Source organism: Styela clava, chromosome 6 (genome assembly GCF_964204865.1).
Source record: "Styela clava chromosome 6, kaStyClav1.hap1.2, whole genome shotgun sequence".
Taxonomy (NCBI): Eukaryota; Metazoa; Chordata; class Ascidiacea; order Stolidobranchia; family Styelidae; genus Styela; species Styela clava.
Window position 1 is genome coordinate 7,067,348 of NC_135255.1, and position 13,105 is coordinate 7,080,452.

Sequence of the window (13,105 nt, forward strand, 5' to 3'; positions counted from 1 at the left end):
TAACCCTCGGGCGATGACGCCTATATCATGTTTGTTATCGTTTATTAAGATGTTATTCAGAACAGTTTATTCATGTCATCAGAGTTGCACTCGCTTTCTATTTACCAGGCATGACCCAAGGAAACACTGCTGAACAGAATACATACCCACGATCAAGCAAGGCCAAGCGTATTTATAGGTACGTGTGTTTAATATAATAAAATTATCACAGTTCTCGACCAAAACGCCAAAAACTTTGAGCGCAACTTTGATTAAAAATACAATAAACTTCGCCGTCATCGCAGCAATACATCTTGGAGTGGGGGTGGCTGTATGACCGTAGTTGTATATATTTACGGTACGGCCGCAATCGCAATTCGAACTAGGTAGTTTAAAACTTTTCAAACTTATTTTTAGGTTTTGCTCACTTCCCAGATTCTTCGTTTTTTCTTTTCTGCGTATTGTTTTAATTTTGGGACGAATTGAAATAAAATTTATCAATCTACCATATCTATCCTCGAAGGATATTGTGATGCATATAGACGGCGGCTCCAATTTTTGGGGAGTCTACGCAAGGTGTGTGCTGCCAGTCAAGTACATTTTTAATTGCAATAATTTTAAAGCGCTTTTCACCATCCCAGTCCGAAACTCCGCTAAAAAATTCTCACCGCGCCTAACTGAAATTTATAGTCTAATTTGTCAATGCAATAACTTTTCTGCCCCTGTGGCAATACACGTTGCATTCTTTCAAGCGGCACTTTGAGCAAATTTGCATATCCGCAAAATACTACGTCTAAAACAATATTTAAACACACTGGTTACATATTAAAACCGATAATGCCGGTCAGTGTTAAAGAAACAATCGAACAATCTTATCGATATGGTAATAGAATATACACAATCCGTATGTCACTGTACCATTCCGCGAAATTACAGCCACATAACAACACCGATATGACGTTCAAAACATACCAGTACATCCGCTCCCAGAATATCGCTTTTTTATTTTTTACGCAAGTTTGTGGCTTTCAAGAATACCTTTAGGATTATATACGAATTTCATATTTTACCCGGGGAGTGGAAAGTCAATACGACAACATAATCATATGGAAAACCACGGCCATTCTCCACCTAGTTGCCAGTTTATGACGCGTACAGGAATAGTTTAAAGTCAGTTGTTTCAGGTTTCAGGTGGGGACGCCGTAACCCACCGGCGGTTACGTGAACCAACCTACGACGTAAAGGAGTACCCCAATCCAATGGCACCAATCTTTATAAATAGTTTAATGGCTATTGAAAATATTGTATGAGTGTTAACGCAAGCTGTATTGGGCATCGGATATTATCGACAGGATAAACTTGAAAATGTGAAACTATCATTTACTGAATGTTAGTGTTAAATTTATCATTCCTAAAATAAATAATGGTGTGAATTAGATAATTGTATGACAATAGCGTTAGTTATAATAACAACACACAATATATGCAATAAAACGATCATTTCGTCAAAATTTTAGTTGTTGGAAGCTTCCGTAAGTGTTAGCGATAGAATTACCATGCATTCTAGTCCGAGGTAAAGGGGTACCACATTGATAATGAAACACAGTATGAAACACGTAAATTAAGTGCAGATTGACCGAGGAGAAAAATGGTCAAAAAACACGTTTTTCCGGTGTCAAATTAAAAGCAAAAATTCAGGTAAACTATGAATAACATAAGTGGCGAACAAAGTGAAAAATTCAATGATAATATAATCATTGAAATTTAATAAACAGATAAATGTTTACATTATAGAATAAAAGCAATCAATACATATAGATGATAGAGCATCAATATTTAGATTTTCGAAAAGGTACGGGTGCCCCCAGCAGTCAATTTAAGCCTAGATATGGTTTAATCCCAAACTGTTTGTAAGTCTAAATCCATAGTGTATGATAATAGATGGTATTGATTGATCATGGCCGTGATCAGCCGTATATTTGCCGACTTACCTCCCCCTGAATAAACATGACAAATTCTAGATATTTTCTGACCCAGTGTTAAATAAACTACTTTTGTCTGACTACCTGTGTAGGATAGGAGTGATATTAACTAGGTTTGCACTGCATAAATTTACTTGATTCATAACCAAGCATACTAGTTCTGCGGACATAAAATGTATGGTAAAATGCCTGATCCAGGGACGGCCAATATCGAATGACTTACACTTTTTTTAATACATTTTAAATTATTATTTTCGAATATGGAAAATATGAAGTATATTCTAAAGTAAAATCAAGTGATAGAAGCTTTTCCTAGTCTATGAAGGAATTTGCACACAATAAATAACCGAATAACTGTTATATATGGTGACCGTACATTTGAACCCATGTACATTTGAACCCATGCGTATATCCATGGGTTCAATCTATATGCGGGTGCTAAAACCCATGGGTTAGGGTTAGTATGGGTTTAACTATCTGTGAAACAAAAAAAATTCCATAGGTGCAATAGCATACAGGTGCAATTGTCATGGGTTCAAATGTACGTGGGTTCAAATGTAATGGAACCGTTATATATAACCTGACTTTTAAAATCAACAGGCTTTTTTTCAAAATTCATTCCTTTCCAATTAGATACTTCACATAAAACCTCGAAACTATTATTAGGAGTATGAAAAGAGAATGATTTGCAGTAGCTTAAGAACCTGAATGAATTTGTTTCAATTGCAAGCAGGATCCAATGCTGTAAAATCGTTTAACAAAAAACACTATAAATTTTTTTTAGCACCGCCATAAATAAAAAGATATTTTAGACATCGTAAACCGCCAAAATGTCGTGTGTATACAATACAGTACACATTATGCTATGTTGAAAAATTTTGAAATATATTTGAAAGGCATTGAAGTTGAAACAGTCGACTGTGCTCGCTATGTACCATTTGCGTAACAGAAAGATTAAGTCGATTCTTTCAACTATTATCATCAAAATTAAAAGCCGGTAAAAGGTATAAATTAGTTCCTCCTAACCTTCCTTAAAATCAACTTGTTTTTTTCCGACTTAGGACTTAGGACAATTTATTGTAACAAAGTGCATGAACACAAATTTAATATATGACCGAAACTATGCCAGACGCTTGAACCGCCACCGTGTTCGATATTACTCCCCCTTAATTTGACCAATCGTTTTCAATAAGTATAGTATTAGTTTCAATAAGATGTCTAACATGCTCCAATAAAAAGTTTACAATATTTTTCTATTTCACTTTCGTTCGCGAAGTGCAAGACCGATATTGTGGCGACTTTCTAAAAGTGGATGCGATTGGGTATTAATTGCGGCTTTACATTAATCGTAATTTCTGACGTCATCAAAAAATTCAGGTTGTGGATTTCCTCCTTCTTTATCTTTAGCATTTCATGGCCAATGAATATAATATAATGCCTCGTTTTTTACAACAAAACTACAATTCCTCGCTTAGAAACAAAAAGTTATTATCGTCCTCTAGGAACAAGAAATTTGTGGTTTAGGGAGAATAGATAGCACGTGGCGTCGATTAAAACAATAGGCGATTTTAAGAAAATGCAATCGGGCGCGTTATTAGCGACTCGTTCAGTCTCCCAAAAAATTCCACCAGGGAGCGGGGCAGTTCCGACCTTCATTTCCCTGGCTACGTCCCTGGTTTGATGTAGGCGGATAGGTTAGGAGATGAATACCTATTTAGGGGGAGAGTAAAATCTATAAGGTGGCTCATTCATTATATCATTCCTAGACATTTGGCAAGACAATCTGAATGTCATTTCAGATATATTTCATCATATCAATAAAGTTAACTAAGATCATAATTCATCTATATCCAGATATGTTTATTATTTGACAAATCTTGCATTGTTTGTTACTTAGTTTATGTTTTACTATGATCAAGAGTTTCAGTTCTTAACTATTCCATAACTAATTTCTACTTGCCTATCTTATTGATCGCAGACTACTCGATCTACTGTCTGCTTGTTACATTACCGAGGTAGAATAGTATTGGTTATTATATAAAACCATCCATTCTCAAACACTAAAAATCTACCAAAAAAAAAATGATATTGCTCATAAAAAACTATCAGAAAAATGTTGCTCTAATTCGTAGAATAGATAGGATAGGTAGAATAGTATTGGGTATTATATAAAAACATCCATTCTCCAACAATAAGAATCAACCAGAAAAAAATTATATTGCTCGTAAAAAAATACCATAAAAATGTTGCTCTAATTCAGTGATATATATATATATATATATATTGTAAATAATTGTACCTTTCAATTTTTTCATTCAGTGAAGTGGTTATTTTCTGGTGTTCTGCTGTTTGTTGTTCTTGTTCATTTGCTAATTCTTCCAATTGTAATTGAAGATATTCAAGACCCTTAAAGAAAGTGTTGAAAGATATACGGTACGTTAATGATGAAGAAAAATAAACATGTTGAATCCAATTACAGGGTTTATCAATCTAATAGTGTTCAATCTTTAAACTTCTTACGTTTGAGAAAAAAATGAAACTTTTGACTTGTGATTTTGTAATACACCTACATTAATGCATATGACGGTATACTACACCTCATATAATAGGTCCTTGATAACGTTCTTAAACATTTACTAGATTAAATTCAATGGGAATGAAAAAATAAAAATCTTACTCCTTTGTGAGCATCACCAGAAGGTTCTTCCACAAACTGAAATGAATCTCCGTTTTCAAAGTCTTTAGAATGTTCTTAAAAATGAAAGAGAATAAAAATTGGATTAAAAAACATACAGGTCTTCTCATTATCAAATTGTTCTCACAACTCTAACATATTCCCCCCACCTTAGTTTGTCTAAAAACGATCTATTACCTCTTTTGAGTCTCTTTAATAGAGTAGCCTCATTCACAGCATCATCTCTTTCATTTTCAACTTTCTGTAATTTTTCCTCCATAGCTTCATGGCGCTAAAACACGAGGAGTTTCATGTTTGATATGTTTTCAGGAAAGCATTATGAAAAAGTATATTCATGTATTTTATGGAAGCTCATGATGCTCTTTTAAGTTCACTGATTTTCTTATCAGTAATAATAAAAAACGTCTTGTACGGTCTGGCTGTTAATCAAGAATTGGATAAACCTAAATATAATAACAATATGTTGTCTATAATATTAGACAACCGAATATGATGTTGAAAATCAAGTATAAAATATTAAGGAATTTGAGTTAATTAGTTCCTAATTACTAAATCTGATGTTAGTATGCTTTGGAAATTCGAAATACCAACAAGTGGTTTCAAGAGTGTGATTGCATAATTTACAATGCAGCAAAATGAAATTAACTCAGAATGTTAAAATCAAAATGATTCGAAAAGAAGTTAAAAAACCTAATTCCAGTCCTAATTTAGGCAGGGGCATTTCAGACCATATATAATCAGAAAAAAATTGGAACAGCGATTTATTTAAAAAGAAGAGAATAAGAGACCACAGCCCACAGACATTTCGATTGATATGTATGAATCATGAAATGACAAGCTCCTAAAATGCCATTGTTTGTATACTTTCTGACAAAGAAAAAGGTCCACAATACATGAATCAAACACTTTGCAAACAAACTGATTAAGTTAGAAGCATCTGCAATAGATAGATGATTTTACAATCACTGATTAGTAAAAAGACAACATATTCGAATAAAAGAGTGTTAACATTTACAATGAACATTCAGCATAGAAGTATCAGGTGTGTAATCATGATACTAGGAAACATGCAGTGCGACACCACAACAGATCTACCTCCATAAAACTGGAAATTGTTTCATGTAAATTTTCTTCATGGCCTACATAAGCATCCTGGGTTGACATTTGATGGAAGATATTTTGTAAAAGCTAGAGACAAAATTTTAGTATAGAACATCGCTATTTAAATTAACTTATTGATAAGAGGACTTAATTGAACAGTTCAAAAAATACTTATTAGAAAAGAGAGGAAGTGGACTACGATAACATTATTCATAACGAACAAAACAAATTAGTTTTCCAAAAAAAAATTGATACTATATTAATAAAAATTAGTTTTTTTTATTAAAAAATAGAAGAAGACTGAACCTTTTAACCAATATTGTTGGTTGTAGTACCAAACCCACTACATCATGCTAAGAAAAGTAATGCCTAACCTGTTCTTGTTGTACTTCAGAAGCATCTGTCTGTTCAGATATTTCAGGTTTCCCAACCTCAGTCATCAATCGCTTGTATTCAGTGTGGATAGCTTCAAGTTCAGATTGAAGGCTTGTGTACTGCGTAGACATCTGAATAATAGATATAAAACTAGCATTGCAAACATATGAAAATCAAGTTATTGATGTTGAATAGAAAACTATGTATTAGTTTTAACACACCTGTTCAAGAAGTTCAGTCTTTTTCATAACATCTGCTTCCTTGTCTTCTAAATTCTTTTGTAAATCGTCTCTATTATTTTCTACATGTTGTAAGTCATTCTTTAGTTTTTCAACTGTCTCAGTTAAATCATTCACAGTAGATTCATGTTGTTTTTTCACAGTAATTTCGAGTTCTTCTTTATCTTTGAGAAGAGATTTTACAGTGAGATTTTCTTCAGTAAGTAATTTATTATCATTTTCAAGAACGCCAAGAGATGATTTGAGCAAAGAAATCTCCTCTTCATGGGAATGAGAGTCTTTTTCCATCCTCAACTTGAGAGATCCATTTTCCTCATCCAAATTTTGGTTGAGTGTTTTAACTTCAACAAGATCAGATACTAGTCTGGCATTTTCTTCAATTTTATCACTCAAATTCTGTTTTATATTTTCCAAGTGCTCTTCTAGACTTTGACGAGCTAACGAAGATTCCTGCAATAAGCCTTCCTTGGTCTCTAGATTAGATAAAGCACCATTTTTTACCTCCTCCAACTGCATAAGATCCGATTTAGAATTTTCCAGTTCTTTCTCCAGATTTGCTGCTTTTGATGTAACGTCTCTCAACATATCTTGAAGAATGGATAATTCTTCGATTCTCTTTTGTGCGTCTTCATTTGATGATGTTGCAGCTCTCAGTTGAGATTCTAAATCTGATTTTTCTTGCTGTGAGCTTTTGCATATTTGCAATAATTCTTCATGTTCAGAACTAATATCATCTAATTCTTTTTCAGTGTTTCCTTTTTCTACAGCAGCCTTTACCAGGGTTTCATTAAGTTGCTCTACTTCGCTTTGCGTTCCATGTAATTTGGAAGCAAGTTTTTTATTCTCTGTCTCTGATTTATCTAGTTCATTTTTAAGAGTGATAAAATTCCTTTCCAAATCATCAAATTTTTCCTTTTGCTCGTGATTTACAGTGCTTAGCATATTGATTTTATCTTCTAATTGAGATTTTACAGTGGAGTACTCATTTTCAGCAGTTTGTTTTTCTTGCTTCAATGAATCAAAAGAATGTTGCAAAGATGTGATTTCTTGTTGGCGTAATTTCAAAACCTCTTCAGATTTTGACTCTAAATTTTTGCATTTTTCGTTCAATAATGAAACTTGATTTTCATCTACTTGTTTCTGAACTTCAAAAGCATTTTTCATCTCAACTATTTCTTTATCCATCAGGATATTTTTATTTTGTTTTTCTTCTATTTCTTTATGTAAAACAATCATTTCAGCTTCATATTTTTGTGAAATTACTTCTAATTCCTCAACTTTATTTTGTAAGTTTTGATTCTGTTGTTTACCATCATTAATCTGTGATTCATAAAGTTCAGACTTTCCAGCATATTTATCAAACAATATTTTGTTTTCATCCAACAATTTCTTGTTTTCTTCATTTATTTTCTGTAATTCATCAATTTTAGATGAAAATTCAGTATTCTCTTCTGTCAATGATTGAATTTTTTCTTCCGAGCTACTTTTGTTTTGAGTAGATTTTTCCAGGTTGGCGTCTTGTTCTCTGATTATCGACTCAAGTTCCATTATTCTACCAGTATACTCACTCTTACACCGAGACTCGACTCGTTGTAATTCTAGTAAGAGATTATCTCTTTCGTGTTTCCAGGATGAAGATTTCTGTTCAAATTCTTGTTGCATATTCTGGAATTCTTTATTCTTTTTCTGTTCTTCATTCATACTACTCAAAACACTTTCATTCTGTTCTTCTAGTTCCTCTATCTTAACTTGCAACTTCCCGTTTTCAATCGTTGAAGAATTCAATTCCTTTTGTAATTCAGTCTTCGCAGATAACAAAGATTCTTTCTCCTGGTAAAAAAACAATGATCTAAAAAGTCGACACCAACAAGTTTAAATGAAATGATAATTTTAGTTTACTTACACTAGTTGTCACATGAAGTTAAAAAAATTAAAGTACCGGAAATTCATTTTCAAAAAAGTATCACAACACAAAAAATAAAGCATGAAGTGTGAAGGCAGAACACTACTGATGAAATATATATAACAGATACAGAGAAAATGTACTAACAAATGACAAAAACTGTTACAACATTGAAACATGCATTAAGCAGTTTTTACACTTTGTAATAAACGTCAAACCTGGAAAACAGCTTCCTTTTCATCTTCAATAATTTTATAAGCAGCATCTTTATTATCAAGCTTCAGAAGCAATTCTTCTGCTTCAGATGACACATCGATCAGCTTTGAAGTTAAGCTTTCAATCTGCTCTTCTCTTTCCTTCAATCTCTTTTTCAGTTCATTAACTATTTCTTCATTTTTGCCAGAGGAATCTTCTGAATTTTGTACATCTGTCGACAAATCTTCCAAATTTTGTACCAATTTCAAGTTTTCCTCCTTAGCATAACTGAGTTCTCTGGTTTGGTCCTCGAGAACCTAATCATTTTAAAATAAAAAGATCATCATAAAAAACACATAATCCTGGTGAAGCGAACTGACTGGTACTTCACTATATCAGCAAACTGAAATTACACAATAAACGATGTCTTGAAAATGACACCCAGAAAATTCTGATACAATTTCAAAAATATCAATGAAGAAAACCCCAATGAAGGTTAGAGCATTCCATCTGGGTGTAACTTCCAGATGAATTTTGGTTAGAATTTTCATGGATCGAATTGTCATGAGCGGAATTTTTCATGTACCAATAATGAATATATTAGGTCAAGAATAGTACATTAAGGTGGAGATAGACATGGAAAAATCAACCTGGTCATCAAGCAGGGACACAAATTACTAAATGATACAACAACAAGCCATGATAAGAAATGGAATTGAAGCGAGGCTAGAAGTACTATTAATAAAGTATATTGCTAAAAATATTGCTAGAAAAGTTAAAAGGAAGTTTTCTTTAATTACTGTAATTACCAATTACCTTAGTTTGTGAATCAAGTTCAATAAGAACAGTTTTCATTCTCTTTTCTGCATCTTCTGTTTGCTCTTCATTTATTTTCTTAGCTTCATTTAATTCATGACTGAGATTTTTCATAGTTTCTATACATGATATATATATACCGGTTTATATTATATAAAACCTCCGAGTGTACAGAAACTAGTGATAAATATATATGAAATGGTTTCCTAAAATTCATCTCTATTGTTCATTCCCATCTTTGGTCATCTATATAAAACCCTTGAAAGTATAACAAAATAGTATATAATCGAAGAGGCAATATAGTGTTGAGTCACGGCTGACCCATTTTTTGAACTATTTGCGCCAGCCGCCAATGATAAGTAGGGAAATTTTATTAAGATATACATGAAAGGGCTGAGGCCTATGCTTGATAAGTTTAGAGCATTTCAACAATTTTGGATAAGTTTGTTGTAGCATTCGTATTCAGTTCTTCAATTTCCTATATGTAAACAATCAATATTAGACCCCAAAGCACAAAAGGTTTCAGTTCAAATTCAGAAAAAGGATTAAATAATGAAAACTATTTCATATGTTTATTTCTGTTTATGATAAATTAAAGGATTTCAAAATATATCTCCATAAAATTGCCAAACCTTCCATATTATTCACAGTGATGTTATACTCCTGTTCTCTTATTTCAAGAACTTTAGAAGAATCTTCAGCCAAAAGTTGCCACTTCTCTACACTTTCTTGTAAACTCTGAATGTTTTCCTGAAACAATTAAAAGATGTAACGAAATATTAAACTGCAGTATTTAGTGAAAAATAGTTTCAAATTTTCTCTATATTCATGTACAGCACTATATTCATAACACAGAGATGCTATGAATTTAAAAAGAAAATCTGCCATGAATGTTTTCTATAACTAAAAGAGTATCTAAATTTGTAAATTGTAATTTGGTATGTTCTAGATAACTTTTTACACATGAAGTCATTCCTTCTAGGTTATTATACTAAACACATTTTTATGTATGATTCTATGATGATGTTTCAAAGAGAGTCTAGAATACTAACTGTTTTTTATAAAATCCCACAAAAATCCTAAAATCCTGTTTCAAACATTTTGCAATAGAAACCATTTTTTAAAAATAAATATCAGATCCAAGAGCAAACATAAATATATGAAATAATGTACAGTAGCCTTAAACATCACTGAAAGATATTTTGGAATTGAATTTGAAGGCAATATCCAAACTTTTAGCTGGAAATCCAGAGAAATTGTTTTGTTTACATGCTAATTCATCTCATTATTTAACTGTTTAATTCTACTTGGTTACTACTTAGCTTTTATAAAACTGTCATGAAATCACAATAATTACCAGGAATTCCCAATGCAATACTTATGACCGATCAGTAGTATAAGTCAATCCCTTGAGACCTTCTCGTGGAGTAAGACAAAACTAGTTGAACATTCAACGTAATGACTAAGCATGACTAGGATAATTGTAATTCTAAAGTACTGTAATTCAAATTTCAACGATAGGGTATAAATAAAATTCAATACAATCATTCATTCATTTTTTTAATTGAAAGTTGGCACATATCTCTTTCTTGTTGCATAATGGATAAAATTTGATTGTTGGAAGTCAAAATACCAAAGTAAAAAATATTTTTACTCAAAAACCTCATCATATTTATAGAAATCAGATCAAAAATCGAAAGAAAGTTTATAATTAAGTTCTTTATCTACAATACTTACCATTTGTTACTATGTCTGCTTCTATGAGTTGAGAAAGTACTAAGAACCATAAATAAGAATCAACTCTTCCCATATTTACTAACCTTCAAAGTCAAGCTTTCTTGTCTCAAAAAATTATTCTGATCAGTAGCTTGTTTATGAACAGTTTCATATTGTTGTAATGCTGATGACAATTGCGTAATTATGCTGTCTTTTTCAATCAAAAGTTTGTCTATCTCCTCTGATGAAGAAATTGGCTTTAACTTGAAAAAAAAAAAAAAAAAAAGAGGAAAAGTGAACCTCATCAACTAATAGTAAACAAAAGCAGTGAGGTATTTTTGTTTAATTTTTTTTAGTGTATAATTCAAATAACTGAAAATATAAAAAAAAATTAAAAACCCAACCACAGTTTTTTGGTTTACTCTAAGGAAGGGTTGTTTAAAACCTAATACCTACCTATCCCGATAAAATTCTAAAATTATAATTTATTTCAAATTGAGTGGAGTTTAATGGATATTAAATTACTTATTAAAATCCAGAATATATAACTTCAAATAAAACTAATTTCTAATCGATTAAAATATTCTAATATTTTGGTTATACTTAGTCGAAGATGAGTCATGGAAAAGACTCAGCATACGATTGACTTTAATATTTAAACACATGGCAGAATCATGCAAGAAATTAATATTCAAATAAAATAAAAATCACAAACCTCCTGTTTTTGTACTGGACTTGTAGCTCTTTCCCTAGTTTTTAATTCTTCCTGCAGCAACTCCTTACTCTCTACAGTTTCTCTGAGATTTTGTTGTAATATGCTAATGGTTTTCTGTAGTTCCTGTGTGGATAAATATAAAAGATATTGATTTGAGCATGCAGAGGATTACATGAGGTGAAAAGATTGAAAAGGTATTAATATAAGGTATGGACAGATTATACCTTTGAGTATATTAGTATTGATTATTTTGAGAAATAATTTATTGCTTTTATACCCAGTCTTCATGAGGTTTATACCCGACAAAGAACTTTCTTTTTAAACTGAGTGCAATAAAAAAATAAAATGTTGTGGGAGGCATTTACAAAACCTAGAATTAAAAAAATTTACGTTCAACTTCAAAGTACTTTTGCGAAAACTAAGAATATATTTTAACACTTGAACTCCTGTTTGTATATGATTGTACCTAAAAGCAGTGATCTAGGACACTTTGCACAAGAGGTATGTTCTCTCTAGAATATGTTTCATATAACCTGGGTTTTGTTTTTTGAGATCATACAATAATAATATGCGATGCAGCATGCTAATAATCACCATACAACTCCTGTAAAAAACTGAACCAGACTCAAGCATTATAGAACATAACATAAAAAGTAATATATATTCGACCTGATGTTCTTGTGCTCTGTCAGTTGCCTCATCTTGCAGTAATTGAAGAACTTTTTCTTTTCCAGATAAAACTTCCTCTTGTTCATGCATTCTTCTTTTCAGTGTACGAAGAAGCTGAAACACCCAAGTGAAGAAAAAAAAATTCAATGATACATAACAGCAGAGTATCAAAGAAATCAGTTTTGTTACAAAGAATGAGTTCCTTGATTGAAAACTTACAAAAATGATTAATAAAATAAATAAAATTTTACAGTTACCTCAACAATAGAAAATTACTACTGACTAATATTTATAGCCATAGCTGTGGGAATGCAATTAGTCACATGAACAAGAAAAAAATTGCATTGCGATTTAGTGTTATATTTCGCTGTATACCATAATTTGAACAATAACCTCCATATTATGTTACGGAACAATATCATCAGCATTAAACCTTGCACAAATTCACAAGGACTAATACTAAAATGAACTGGCGCTTTAATTTAACCATATTGTCATAATTCTGTGTTATTTCAACCTGACGGTAGTGGGTTCGAGTGCCACTTTGGACGAATTATCTGCCATTGTTAAGGTTGGTAAAAGCAACATTTGTTGAGTATACAGATAAAATATACTCAATATACCGCAACCAAAGTTATATATTAGATGGTTGATGGTTTACCACAATACAAACTGAAACGGTGTTTCAAAGTATTTATACATGAAGTAAGCTTGTTATGT

At 31.8% G+C, this 13,105-nt stretch overlaps 1 protein-coding gene across 4 annotated transcripts in view; it reads right to left on the reverse strand.

The window, feature by feature from the left end:
* LOC120330626 (uncharacterized) overlaps window positions 1-13,105 on the reverse strand; it is a 40,092-nt gene that overhangs the window by 22,820 nt on the left and 4,167 nt on the right. For 3 of the 4 annotated variants that reach the window (XM_039397502.2, XM_078113756.1, XM_039397501.2), the window contains exons 8-19: window positions 12,386-12,499; window positions 11,717-11,839; window positions 11,106-11,264; window positions 9,918-10,035; window positions 9,286-9,404; window positions 8,493-8,786; window positions 6,354-8,201; window positions 6,132-6,263; window positions 5,752-5,844; window positions 4,834-4,927; window positions 4,639-4,712; window positions 4,261-4,367 (exon numbers count right to left, since the gene is read on the reverse strand). In XM_039397502.2, coding sequence (XP_039253436.2) covers window positions 4,261-4,367; window positions 4,639-4,712; window positions 4,834-4,927; window positions 5,752-5,844; window positions 6,132-6,263; window positions 6,354-8,201; window positions 8,493-8,786; window positions 9,286-9,404; window positions 9,918-10,035; window positions 11,106-11,264; window positions 11,717-11,839; window positions 12,386-12,499 — 3,275 coding nt within the window. The remainder of the gene's footprint in view (window positions 1-4,260; window positions 4,368-4,638; window positions 4,713-4,833; window positions 4,928-5,751; window positions 5,845-6,131; window positions 6,264-6,353; window positions 8,202-8,492; window positions 8,787-9,285; window positions 9,405-9,917; window positions 10,036-11,105; window positions 11,265-11,716; window positions 11,840-12,385; window positions 12,500-13,105) is intronic. The other variant, XM_078113757.1, reaches the window with a different exon arrangement.